The sequence below is a fragment of the Microcaecilia unicolor genome, chromosome 8, assembly GCF_901765095.1.
Source record: "Microcaecilia unicolor chromosome 8, aMicUni1.1, whole genome shotgun sequence".
NCBI classification, from domain to species: Eukaryota; Metazoa; Chordata; class Amphibia; order Gymnophiona; family Siphonopidae; genus Microcaecilia; species Microcaecilia unicolor.
In genome coordinates, this window is record NC_044038.1 from 26,228,591 (window position 1) to 26,243,407 (window position 14,817).

Below are 14,817 nucleotides of genomic sequence, written 5' to 3' on the forward strand. Positions count from 1 at the left end.
GGGGCAATGGAGAGTTAAGTGACTTGCCCAGAGTCACAAGGAGCTGCAGTGGGAATCGAACCTAGTTCCCCAGGATCAAAGTCCACTGCACTAACCACTAGGCTACTCCTCCACTAGCAACATTCCATGTAGAAGCCTGCCCTTGCAGATCAGCAATGCGGCCGCGCAGGCTTCTGTTTCTGTGAGTCTGATGTCCTGCACATACGTGCAGGACGTCAGACTCACAGAAACAGAAGCCTGCGCGGCCGCATTGCTGACCTGCAAGGGCAGGCTTCTACATGGAATGTTGCAAGTGGAATAGCAATATTCCATGTAGAATCTCAAGTAGTAGCAACAGAATCTCAATAGTAGCAACATTCCATCTAGAATCTCCAATAGTAGCAACATTCCATGTAGAATCTCAAATAGGGAAAGGGAAATGGACTTGATATACCGCCTTTCTGTAGTATTTTGCAACTACATTCAAAGCGGTTTACATATATACAGGTACTTATTTTGTACCAAGGGCAATGGAGGGTTAAGTGACTTGCCCAGAGTCACAAGGAGCTGCAGTGGGAATTGAACCCAGTTCCCCAGGATCAAAGTCCGCTGCACTAACCAGGGCACAGTAAGGCCACTTCTTCCCCCATCTTTGGGAAAGGATCCCTTTATATGGATACATTTTGGCCAGACCAAGTTGACAGATCAAAACCATCAATTAGCCAGCAAGGAATTTTGAAAGAAAAAGACTTATACAGCCTTAACCACATTACCTTTTTCAATACAGACTATAGCTCAGAAACCAGCATACATAAGGAATTCTTTAACAAGTTTAAATGTATAGTTTTTGTTCATATTTTCCCAAAAGGTTTCAAAAATTATGAAAGCAGTTCTCATTTACACAGGTGTTTACTGGCATGGTTTGAAAGCTGCCATTCCCTCCACATAGAGTTTCCCAGCTGAATATACTCAGGTACTTCTGTAGCTGTGTACTCTGTGCCTGCACTCAAGTAGGTGCAAATCATGTACAGTGATTTAAATGCAATTACAAGAAAACATTGAAGGAGCAATAATCAAAAAATGTTATATTTAAAAATAAGTTACACGGGTAAAGCCTTTTCTGAAAATACAAAACAAAAATTAAACTTATTACCTAACTAGTAAAAAAGCCCCGTTTCTGATGCAAATGAAACGGGGGCTAGCAATGTTTTCTTCTGTGTGCATATGGGAGTGCGTGTGTCCCTGCCCTCTGGCCTCTCTCCCCTCCCCCCTCTGAGTCCTTCACTGTTACAGAGCCAGCGATTTGATTTCGTGCTCTGCTGTTTTCCTTCACTGACTGTGTTACAGAGAGGGCGGGGCAGACACTCATAGGGAAACCGGATATCTCGCCCCCTTCACACTTCCGGCTGGAGGCTTCATAGAACGTTGGTGTTGCTTTTTATATAGAGAGATTTCTAAGCTATAATCAATCATAGGTGAAGGCAGCAAACAGGCCAATATGGCCCCATCCAGTTTCCCCAGTAAGGTGGTTAGAGTTAGAACTGCCACTCTGTGCAGGTTACCCCTCCTCCGTGCTTGTTTAGTACTGCAAAAATCCATTTCACCGCTGTTTTGAGCTGAAGCACTCAATGCTTGGATTACATTCAACATTAAGGGATCCTCTAGTTTTAACCCACACCTTTCGGAATTCCATTGTCCTGTGTGTCTCCTGGAGGACATAGTTGGCAATTTTTCTGTGCAGAAATATTTCCTGATGTTCCTCCAGGAACAGTCTCCTTACAGATTTATATAATTTCTAATACATCATTCAGGAAATAGGTAGATTAAAATACAGTTGAAGACTTACATTTTCATTATATGCCACCCCCCGCTTAGCTATAAAATGTCAAAATTGACTTTCCCAGGACTAATCCACAAGTTAAATGCATCTGGATTATCCTGATGTTTGTAGAGGGACATAATTACTCTGCATCTGGGGAGGAGGAATGATTACTCTGCATCTGGATTATCTTAATACTTGTGCAGGGACATAATTACTCTGCATCTGGAGGCAGTTAGCTTGGCAGAGTTTAAAAAGGGGTTAGACGGTTTCCTAAAGGACAAGTCCATAAACCACTACTAAATGGACTTGGGAAAAATCCACCATTCCAGGAATAACATGTATAGAATGTTTGTACGTTTGGGAAGCTCGTCAGGTGCCCTTGGCCTGGATTGGCCGCTGTCCTGGACAGGATGCTGGGCTCAATGGACCCTTGGTATTTTCCCCAGAGTAGCATTACTTATGTACTTATGCAATTTAAAGGATACAGTAAAACCACCAATTAAAAGGAAAACAGAAGTCAGAATGGATGACCATAAAATAGCCTCTTTTACAGTTTCAAATGTGTGTACAAACAAGCATGTAAACACCATACTACCAAAACCATTAACTTACCTTATACCTACTGAATCCTATTCCATAATCTCCTATTTTTACCGTTAAATCAGACGTAAGAAAACAATTCCGTAAGGCTAAGTCACTGGAAGACAAAAAGAATACAGTAATAAGAGCAAAGAAAAAAAAAAAAGTTTGGACTCTCAGACAAATCAAGCAATGGCTTGGCTAATGTAGCAGTTATCCCAGAATGAAATTCAACCTTGTGAGCATTACCCTACACCAGCACTTCTAAACATTCTCCTGGAGGCACATCTAGCCAGTCGATTGTTAGAATCGGCATAGTGAATATACACAAGATAAATCTGAATATAGCAGAGACCCATTATATGCAACTCTCTTGTACATATTCTTTGCAGTCCTCCTGAACATCCAACCAGCATGATGTGTCTCCATGAGAGTGATGAGAAACGCTGTGCTATGCTGCAGCTTTAAAAACTACTCAATTCAAGAGGAAAAAATATTTTTTTTGTTACATTTGTACCCCACGCTTTCCCACTCATAGCAGGCTCAATGTGGCTTACATGGGGCAATGGAGGGTTAAGTGACTGCCCAGAGTCACAAGGAGCTGCCTGTGCCTGAAGTGGGAATTGAACTCAGTTCCCCAGGACCAAAGTCCACCACCCTAACCACTAGGCCACTCCTCCACTGTTGCTACTATTGGAGATTCTACATGGAATGTTGCTATTGCACTAGCAACATTCCATGTAGAAGTCGGCCCTTGCAGATCACCAATGTGGCCGCGCAGGCTTCTGCGAGTCTGACATCCTGCACGTACGTGCAGGACGTCAGACTCACAGAAACAGAAGCCTGCGCAGCCTTCTACATGGAATGTTGCTAGTGGAATAGCAACATTCCATGTAGAATCTCCAATAGTAGCAACATTCCATGTAGAATCTCCAATAGTATCTATTTTATTTTTGTTACATTTGTTTCCTGCGCTTTCCCACTCATGGCAGGCTCAATGCGGCTTACATGGGGCAATGGAGGGTTAAGTGACTTGCCCAGAGTCACAAGGAGAAGCCTGTGCCAGAAGTGGGAATCGAACTCAGTCCCTCAGGACCAACGTCCACCACCCTAACCACTAGGCCACTCCTCCACATTTGCCTCAAAATGCCATGAAAACCCTTTGCCAAGCTAGGTAAACTAAAAATGGTCTGATTTCAGGTCAAAATGTCCAAGCTACTCTTTGTGTTCCTCACCCAAATGTCTTGTGGATCCTATGAATATTAAAAGGATTCAAACTTTCCACATGGTATTCAACAAGCATCACTAATAAATTCACAGAACCTATTAAAACGTACCTTAGAATTCAATTCTAAAACAGAAAGCTTTCCAAAGTTTTACAGTCACACATCTGAGATAGATTCACAAGAGCTGCTGGGTCTAACTTTCCCACCTGATCCTAATGTGGTTCTGTTGCCAAGCACCTGCAAGTTGTTCAGGAGCCGGCAGTTGGTCCATGCAATCTGAAAATTGCAGCTAAAGACAGTTTTCAGTTATTTACCAAAGCAAAATGATCTCTGAAAATCACCCTCCTAGAAATACGTTTAGGCTGGGTTAAAGAGGCACACTCATGGCATATTAACGAGAATCCATACATTGTTTTCCCACAGTAAATGGGCTACTTTATCCCTTTCAGCAGCCTGTATAAATAAAAGGATTGCTGCTCATTGATTTTCAAAGGTAAACAATGTAAGGTGTACGTGAGCTCAGAGTGCCACAAACAGGATCTATTCTGAATAACCAATAAAACCACCACCACCAAAAATGTGACATTTCCCTCCTCCACCTTATAAATTAGTCTTTTTCAGAAGGCTACATACAGCAAAAGTATATGATGCACAAGCTCATAACCATATAATTTATTTATTTTTAGCATAACAACAGCTGGATCACAATATACCAAGTCTTTGTTTTAAAGAGAAACTAGTCAGCATGATGTTCGTTGTTTATGTTCTTTTGATGAGGGTCTTGAACAATTACCAATATATCGGAGGGGGGAACTTTCAGCTCCTTCTCCCCCATCAAGGGATATCCGGCTGCTGCTGCTCAGAAAGCCCATTTTCTGCTACTGTTTAAGGGACAGGGTTGCAAGATGACATGGATGCTAGGCCATAGGATATAGGCTTGTGCTGCTGCTTCTTCAAAGGTGATCAGACCTGGATGGCATCAGTGTTTACGGTGGGGGGGGGGGGGGGGGGGTTGGTTTTAATAGAAAAACAAACTTCCTTTTTGTAGTGTACGGGTGTAGCAGTGTTTCTAGTTATAGCTAAAAATCAGAAGCCCTAATTATATTTTAAATTTTCCAATACCTCTCATCATGGGATTCTTCACAAAGAAAATTGAAAACTAATAATTCTGAAGAATTGATTTATTGACTGTGTCTTTTCGCTAAGAAGGACCACTATACATTTATTTAAAATTTAATATTTAAGAACATCTAATCATGTGGCAGTCACATAAATGAGTATGAACACTTGAAAATGAGTTAATAGAAATTCTGTTATCCTTTGAAAGATTTTTGTCCCAGATACAGGAGAAACTCTCTACCCCTGATAGCAAGTGATATGTTTACTGGTAAGGATGCAAGATTTATGAACTGAAAAGCAGTTTGTCAGCTGGAATAACTCCAGGGAGCAAACTATCAAAAGCACTACTTAAACACATGAGCTTTCTTGTCTAAAAGGCAATTAAAAGGAAGATGAATTTTGTATAACTGAATTATCTGTCTGGCTGAACATATATTAAAAATAGAAATGCCTCCTACTTCCAGCAAAATTCAACATTTGAGCTTACATAAACTTCCTCTTTCTAAAGTAGGAGCTATTTCTAAAAGAAACATTTAATACCTCTACAACTAGACAACGGATGGCACCCTAGAGGTTTTCCTCTTCCACACCTTTTATCCTGATCTAAGTAGCCAAAGATTAATTTCAACCTGATTCCCAATTCATATTTAGGGACACGGAAAGAGAAGAGAGATACTATAGGCTCCCTTAGATCTAAATTAATTTAAAAGAAGTAACAGAAATCCTCTGGTAGGTGATATGAAAAATATACAATACTCATGCTTCCTCCCATTATCTCCTAAACGAACCACAACACCAGAGGAAAACTTCCATAATGTCCTAGAAATTACTCCTGTTACTTAGAAATGAAGATAATTTTTTGTATTTTGCAAATAAATTATTTGCCCCCCCCCCCAATCTTAATTCTCATTTTAGAGTCCCGTTCACTCAGAGTTAGCCTTCAGACCTACAGTTAACACTCTGTCCTTCCAGCTGAGGTAGGTCAGATCCTTGAGCCACACTTTTTTGGGCTAATCTTGAGTGTGAGGTTGACAGCACTAAAATCAAATCAGCAGCAATGCCTTGGATAAGTTCACCAGAAACTCTAACCTGAAATACAGATAGCAGAAGTTTTTTTATATCAGCTAACGCTGTCACAAGCAGCATAGGTCTTCCACCACTTGCACCAGGAACTAATTAAAAAAAAAAAAAGAGCAAAGTGTGGCAAACTTTGGATCACAACCGTCAAGATCTTGGATTCTCTTCTATTGACGTTTCTGCTGAAGAACAGCTTTGGCTGCTTGAATTTACCACCAACAACAAAATCACTGATGCTGGAGCTTTATCACATACTCAGACAGCATCAGGATATTGTTACCAGAGATAAACAATTGCATTGCATTATTTCTGCAGATCTGGCTACCACCCATTTCCAGAGCAGCTTCACAGAGAACCAAACAGACTTCAAAAACAAACAAAAAAAAAGACATTCCAACACATCCTTAAATAACTTGAGAACCATTACCTCAGAATTTCTATTCTATTTTCTAAGGAAGAAATATATCATAGCCATCATTCTCATATTGAGATTAATTTGCAAAGATGTCAAGTTACCCAGTTCCAGCTAGAGATTTTGGGACAGTCCTGGACTTCTGACTATCCCATCCTTGTGCATTATGGGACTTGCAGCTCCGATTTCAAATAAGCAGGATCAGGCATTATAAACCCCACACTATTTTGGCATTCGAGTTCCAAACCAAGACTGGCCAAAAAGTCTCTAGCCTAGAAGAGAAGAGACGGCTGAGGGGACACATGATAGAGGTATATAAAATAATGAGTGGAGTGGAACAGGTGGATGTGAAGCGTCTTGTTCACGCTTTCCAAAAATACTAGGACTAGGGGGCATGCGATGAAACTACAGTGTAGTAAATTTAAAACAAATTGGAGAAAATATTTCTTCACCCAACGCGTAATTAAACTCTGGAATTCGTTGCTGGAGAACGTGGTGAAGGCGGTGAGCTTGGCAGAGTTTAAAAGGGGGTTAGACGGTTTCCTAAAGTCCATAAACCACTAGTAAATGGACTTGGGAAAAATCCACAATTCCGGGAATAACATGTATAGAATGTTTGTACGTTTGGGAAGCTTGCCAGGTGCCCTTGGCCTGGATTGGCTGCTGTCGTGGACAGGATGCTGGGCTTGATTAACCCTTGGTCTTTTCCCAGTGTGGCATTACTTATGTAGAAACAGGTAATTGGCTTCTTTGAATTTGATATAAAACAGTATCCACACTGATCCATATGTTATCACTATAGTTCTGTATAAATCATTAAGCCTACAGAAAAATATCTAAATTATAGTAAATACCGCTAACAGAACACTCTGAAATCAATGAAAGAGAAACATTTGAACAGATCAGTTAAAAATATGCCACGGCTACAAAATGAAAATAGTTCCATCATAAGGAACACAGCAACTATTGCAAATAATTTCTCACAATCATCATTTGTTTACAAATAACTTTCTGAAAAATGGTAAAACAAAATTTTAAGCTCAGTTATCCACGTTAAAAAAAAAAAAACAATTAAATAAAAACTTACCTAAATTTTGAATAATTTGTTTCGAGTACTAGCCTCAAGGGGTGGGGGCACTGTAATAAATTTATGGAACAAAGGGGGTGGTGGACCGAAAAAGTTTCAGAATCACTACTTTAGACAATATTTGTGTAACACAGATTAACACCTGCACAAGGCAGACTATATGCAATGTGGAACTTTCCTGAAAGTCATAAAATAGGAGGAACAGGAAAGTGCTCAAAGCTAAGCTTTGTATACTTTCATAAATCATGTCAGCAGTTCCTATGGCACTGCTGTGTCATGCCACCGGTGGATGAACAGGCTAAGAATCCGCTGCCCTACGAACTCTAAACACTAACTCAGAGTCCAGAAAGAAGTCCAGTATAAAATGAGCTTCATCATTAAATTGCTCGATCACCATATTCATGTAACAGATGACACCCAACAATTTCAAAGAGTTGTATAAGTCAATAGCTCCTGTCTTCCTTAGCGTGTAGAACAGAAGTAACCTAGATAAGCCTATCTTACAACAAAACTTCATTTGCTAAGCAAGGAATAGGAAGATAAAGGCTTAACTACTTTTTTTTTCAGATGCTAGGGAAGTCTACAGATGTCACCAGGTAGTTTATTTTTTTTTATTTATTTGTTGCATTTGTATCCCACCTTATCCCACCTCTTTGCAGGCTCAAAGTGGCTTACAATACATCATGAGTAGTGGAGGAATGTTAGTAAATAAACATTTAGTATTACAGAGTATTGGTCAGCATGATGATAATTAAACAAAGTTATAGTATACAAGCAGATATTTGAGAAATAGTTCTAAACATAGATAGGTGAGTTGTGCATATTCACATTGGTTGATCTTTGTGGTATGCTTTATTAAAGAGATGGGTCTTCAGTGATATGCGGAAGTTCATTCTTTCGTAGATCGATTTTAAGCTGCGCGGCAGTGCGTTCCATAACTGTGTGCTCAGGTAGCTAAAGTTTGACGCATGCATTAGTTTGTATTTCATTCCTTTGCAGCTGGGGAAGTGTAGATCAAGGAATGTGCGGGATGATCTTTTGGCATTCCTAGGCGGTAGGTCTATCAGGTCAGACATATAAGCTGGTGCGTCTCCATGGATGATTTTGTGAACTAGTGAGCATATTTTGAACGTGATGCATTCCTTAAGTGGGAGCCAGTGTAGTTTTTCTCGTAAAGGCTTGGCCCTTTCAAATTTTGGTTCGCCAAATATGAGTCTAGCTGCAGTGTTCTGGGCTGTCTGTAGTTTCTTGATTATTTGTTCTTTGCAGCCGGCAAATAGTGCATTGCAGTAGTCTAGATGACTGAGCACCATTGATTGTACCAGGTTGCGCAAAACACTCTTTGGGAAGAAAGGTCTTATTCTTTTTAGTTTCCACATTGAGTGGAACATCTTCTTGGTTGTGTTTTTCGCGTGGCTCTCTATGTTAGGTGTCGATCAATGGTGACTCCAAGAATTTTTAGGGTTTCTAAAATAGGAAGGTTTAAAGTTGGTGTGTTAATGGCTGTAAATTCTTTCTTGTTGTGCTGGGAGGTGAGTATTAGGCACTGGGTTTTTTCTGCATTGAGTTTTAGCCGAAATGCGTCTGCCCAGGAATGCATGATATTGAGACTTTGGTTGATGTCATTGGAAATTTCTTTTAGGTCTTGTTTGAATGGGATGTAGATCGTTACGTCATCTGCATAAATGTATGGATTAAGGTTTTGATTTGAAAGTAATTTTGCCAAGGGTATCATCATCAAGTTGAATAGAGTTGGCAAAAGGGGGGGGGGGGGGGATCCTTGTGGTACTCCGCAATCAGGTATCCATGCAGCTGAAATAGTCGAGTTGGATGTTACTTGGTATGATCTTGTGGTTAAGAATCCCTTGAACCAGTTGAGGACGTTGCCTCCGATTCCGAAGTATTCACGTCTCCCAGGTATTTTTAGGAGACTTCCAGGTTTTATCTGGTCTAAATTGAACTCCCTCCCATCTCCACTTTTGGGTGCTTTGAGGCGAGGAGCTAAAAAAAACAAGCAGGTAGCACCCACTATTGGAACTTAGCATCTATGCTCACTCTGTGGCTGCCCCTCCTTTCCTTATGATGCCTACTTTGCAGTCAGATAGAAACCCTGCCTCTTTATCTAAGGCTTGAAGGCACGTTTACTAAATTCAAGTCTCAGCTTAAATTTTAGTTTTCCTTGGCATTTTCCTCCAGCCCTGGAGCCTAACTCGTATTCTTCCGCTTCGCTCATCACGTCTTTAGTGTCAGTCATTGTTAACTTACCCATCTAATTGCTGATTCCCTCTGTTTTAAATTGTACTTTCTTCTGCCCCCACTATACTAATGTTTTGCTTGACATGTTGATATTTATCTCCACTGGTCTTGTTATTCTTCCCTTGGTTTTCTTTTTTTAATCTATGTAAACTGCTTAGATTTCTTTTTGAAAATTTTGCAGTATATCAAATAAACTGAACTTGAATCTACAGTTTAAAGAAATTGGGATATTACTGTTAATCCTTGTTAGTGTCTGTAGATATAAATAGCACTAATACAGTACAAAAAATTGAAGAGCAGATTCAGGTATGGAAATTTTTAAAAAGCTACATGTAGAAACACGAAACTAAATAAGTATAATTTTTTTAATATTTTAACAGGTGTTTCCTGTAGACAGCAGGATTGATCAGACACGTCACCAGGATGAACAGCTCTTTCAGAGCTCAGAATTGAGTGGAAAGTTCTATGCAAGTGAAGCCCTTCCCACAAATAGCAGTCTCCTCAGCACCTCAGTTAGAGGGTAGTTTACAAAGACGCGGTAGCATTTACTGTACAGTCGCCCATAAGAATATAAGTGCATCTCTAGCGTACGCTTATTTTTAACGCGTGATAAAAATGCTAGCACGCCTTTGTAAAAGGCCCATTTAGTTCCATAGCTCAAGAAAAGCATGCCATTTCAGGAAGGTAGAAGGGATTGCATTGCCGATCAATCCTGCCATCTATGGACACTTGTTACAGGTGATAATCAAAGCTTTTTCTATCAACAAACAAGATTAAATAAGGCACACAAGCAGGTGACTCCCAAGCTCAGGGCTCTAGTCCAGTACCTGGTGATTAGCTGTCTTGACTACTGCAATAGTATTTACGGGGGATGCACAAGTATGCTCCTAAAAAAATTGCAAACAGCTCAGAATACAGCAGCTCGACTCATCTTTGGCAAATCTAGATTTGAAAGCTCGAGACCGTTACATGAGCGGTTGCACTGGCTTCCTGTGAAAGACCACATTGCGTTCAAGACCTGCGCACTGGTGCACAAAATCATCTATGGAGATGCCCCTTCCTATACGGACACTCTCATAAACCTGCCGCCCAGGAACTCCCGAAGGTCGGCCCGCTTGTACCTCAATCTCCACTACCCTGCTCCCCGTGGCCTCAAATATAAGACCATCTATGGTTCCTCTTTCCCTTATCTCAGCACTCAATTGTGGAACGGGCTGCCTCGAGAGGTCAAATTCACTTCAGATCACCCGACCTTCAAGAAGCGACTCAAGACCTTCCTTTTTGGCAGTGCATACGCCATGAGCCCTACAGGTGCCACCCCCTTTTAGCCCACGGCTCACTCTGTGATAATTTATCACCTTCCCTCTCTTCCTCTTCAGGTATTTCTTTGTCCCACTTGTGACCTTGTCTACTGAACTATTGTTTGCTTATTAACTATTGAACGCCACAATGAGCCTGCCCATGGGTGGGAATATTGTGGGAAATAAATAAACAAACTGTCCATTGTCCAAGAGTAGCCTGGATATCAAGAAAAAATGCAAGGAGTTGCCAGTGTTACAACAGGTTGGTCAGCAAAGCTCAAATAAAAAGCACTGTCCTTGACTGTGCACTTGTCCATGCAGTAGTACAAAGTGAAGGCACAGAACGAGGACCAAGATGCTGTTCTGCATAAGGAATCTACAGCAGTGGCGTAGCCACAGGTGGGCCTGGGTGGGCCAGGGCCCAACAACTTAGGGCTCAGGCCCACCCAACAGTAGCACACATTTGCTGGTGGTTGGTGGGGATCCCAAGCTCAGCCATCTGAAGACTTCCCCTTGATGGTATTGAAAACAGTACTCTCCATGATACCGGCACTTGCTCATGCTCTGTTTTCTGCACATGCCTGCTGCAGACTGAAAAGGTGGAAAGAAGCGTTTTCCCACCTGCTGAGATTTTGTGTGGGGGGGGGGGTTGGGGGGGGACACTTGGTGCCCACCCACTTCTTGCCTAGGCCCACCCAAAATCGGTAGTCTGGCTACGCCCCTGACTACAGAAGCAGAAGTGACAGCCACTACAGTTATAGTTCCGATTTGCGGTGGTTACCATATGGGTTTGAGCAGCAATTTGCCTGCAACAAAACTAGCTGGCTTCCTGCATCCAATTTGTCAGTCTTTTTGGCTCTGGTAATGCCCACTCTGTTGGGATCAAAAGGAAACTGCTGCATAGACTTTGAAAGATTAAAGTTCCTTTGAAGCAGTAAAAAGAGCCTACTGGCCATCCAGAGTATGAAAGTACTTATCGTTGGATTCTTAATGAGGTTTAGGACAAAATGTCTCCTCTGCATGAAACAATATCACTACTTAAGAACTTAGGATACAAAGAATTACTCTGTACTCATTAAGCCAAACATACAGTTCACACGTAACTAAAAGCTTGACGTTTTTATTCTTTTAAACAAGGTGATGTCATGCTTGAATGATGCAAAATTTCACTGGCTCACAAGGCAGCCTCATGAGAGATACAAGGATGACACTAAAGTCCCAAGTTTCAGAAGGTTTCTGTAATGGTGGTTTGACATGAAGAAGCCTCATAAATCAAGAAATTATAGAACACTGAAACCAGAAGAATATCAATAGGGGTATGATAGGCAGAGAGAGTGCAGAAATAATCTGGAATGGAATCATGAGGACACCAAATTGTGTCGTGATCATTTTTGAAAGTGCCAGATGGAGAACCCTTCCTATTAAATGTAGCAACCAAAATATCTTGAAAGGGCAGCCAGAGGTCTAAAGTAGAAATTAAACACTGTTTACTTTGCATAAGAACATAAGAGTAGCCATATTGAGTCAGACCAATGGGGTCCACCTAGCCAAGTATCCTGTTTTCCAAACAGTGCCCAAGTACCTGGCAGAAACCCAAATCGTGGCAACACTCCATTCTACCAATCCCAGGGCAAGCAGATGCTTCCCCATGTCTGTCTCATTAGCATACATAGTAACATAGTAGATGACGGCAGAAAAAGACCTGCACGGTCCATCCAGTCTGCCCAAGATAAACTCATGTGTATACCTTACCTTGATTTGTACCTGTCTTTCTCAGGGCACAGACCGTATAAGTCTGCCCAGCAGTTTTTCCTGCCTCCCAACCACCTGTCTCGCCTTCCATCACTGGCTCCGGCACAGACCGTATAAAAGTCTGCCCTCCCCTATCCTCGCCTCCCAACCACCACCCCTCTTCCCCCCACCTGCTCTGCCACCCAATTGTAGCTAAGCTTCTGAGGATCCATTCCTTCATGCACATCCCACGCATGTTTGAATTCCGTTACTGTTTTCATCGCCACCACCTCCCGCGGGAGGGCATTCCAAGCATCCACCACCCTCTCTGTGAAAAAATACTTCCTGACATCTTTTCTGAGTCTGCCCCCCTTCAATCTCATTTCATGTCCTCTCGTTCTACCACCTTCCCATCTCCGGAAAAGATTCGTTTGCGGATTAATACCTTTCAAATATTTGAACGTCTGTATCATATCACCCCTGTTCCTCCTTTCCTCCATGGTATACATGTTCAGGTCAGCAAGTCTCTCTTCATACGTTTTGGAACGCAAATCCCATACCATCCTCGTAGCTTTTCTTTGCACCGCTTCCATTTTTTTGACATCCTTCGCAAGGTATGGCCTCCAAAACTGAACACAGTACTCCAGGTGGGGCCTCACCAACGTCTTATACAGGGGCATTAAAACCTCCCTTCTTCTGCTGGTCACACCTCTCCCTATACAGCCTAGCAATCTTCTAGCTACGGCCACCGCCTTGTCACACTGTTTCGTCGCCTTCAGGTCCTCGGATACTATCACCCCAAGATCCCTCTCCCCGTCCGTGCCAATCAGACTCTCCCCGCCTACTCCCTAAGTGCATCACTTTGCATTTCTTCGCATTGAATTTTAATTGCCAAACGTTAGACCATTCTTCTAGCTTCCTCAAATCTTTTTTCATGTTTTCCACTCCCTCCGGGGTGTCCACTCTGTTGCAAATCTTGGTGTCATCCGCAAAAAGGCAAACTTTACCTCGTAACCCTTCGGCAATGTCACTCACAAATATATTGAACAGAATCGGCCCCAGCACCGATCCCTGAGGCACTCCACTACTCACCTTTCCCTCCTCCGAGCAAACTCCATTCACCACCACCCTCTGGCGTCTGCCCGTCAACCAGTTCCTAATCCAGTTCACCACTTCGGGTCCTATCTTCAGCCCATCTAGTTTATTCAAGAGCCTCCTGTGGGGAATCGTGTCGAAAGCTTTGCTGAAAGTTTAGCAGACTATGAACTTTTCCTCCAGGAACTTGTCCAAACCTTTTTTAAACCCAGATACACTAACTGCTGTTTCCACATCCTCCAGTGAAAAAATACTTCCTCCTATTTGTTTTAGAAGTATTTCCATGTAACTTCCTTGAATGTTCTCTGGTCTTTTGGAACGAGTAAAAAAATTGATTTATTTCTACTCGTCCTACACCACTTAGGAGTTTGTAGATCTTAATCCTATCTCCCCTCAGCCGTCTCTTTTCTAAGCTGAAGAGCCCTAACCTCTTTAGTCTTTCCTCATACAAGAGGAGTTCCATCTAGAGTTCCACCTCCTTTATCATTTTGGTCGCTCTTCTTTGAACTTTTCTAATTCTGCTGTATCTTTTTTGAGATATGGCGACCAGAACTGAACGCAAATACTCAAGGTGTGGTCGCACCATGGAGCGATACAAAGGAATTATAGTATTTTTTGTCTTATTCACCATTCCTTTCCTAATAATTCCTAGCATCCTGTTCGCTTTTTTGGTCGCCATCACACACTGAGCAAAGATTTCAGCATATTATCTACAATGACACCTAGATCTTTTTATTGAGTGCTGACCCCAAGGTGGAACCCAGCATCAGGTAGCTATGATTTGGATTATTCTTTCCAATGTGCATCACTTTGCATTTGTCCACATTAAATTTCATCTGCCATTTGGTTGCCCAGTCTTCCAATTTCCTAAGGTCTTCCTGCAATATTTCACAGTTCGCATGTGTTTTAACAACCTTGAATAGTTTTGTGTCATCTGCAAATTTAATCACCATTCCGATTTCCATATCATTTATAAATAAAGTTAAATTGCACCAGTCCCAGTACTGATCCCTGCGGGTCACAGATGGTAGAAGTCTGCCCTACACTAACCTTACCGCTCAAGCATGGCTGCGTTTTTTGGATTCCATTTTATTTACATATAGGAATCCTTTGTGTTTATTCCACACTCCCAT

The 14,817-nt window shown here is 41.7% G+C and overlaps 1 protein-coding gene across 1 annotated transcript in view; it reads right to left on the reverse strand.

Moving 5' to 3' along the window:
- LMTK2 (lemur tyrosine kinase 2) overlaps window positions 1-14,817 on the reverse strand; it is a 110,207-nt gene that overhangs the window by 39,215 nt on the left and 56,175 nt on the right. The window contains 1 exon segment of the mRNA XM_030213629.1: window positions 2,414-2,498. Within this exon segment, the coding sequence (XP_030069489.1) occupies window positions 2,414-2,498 (85 nt within the window).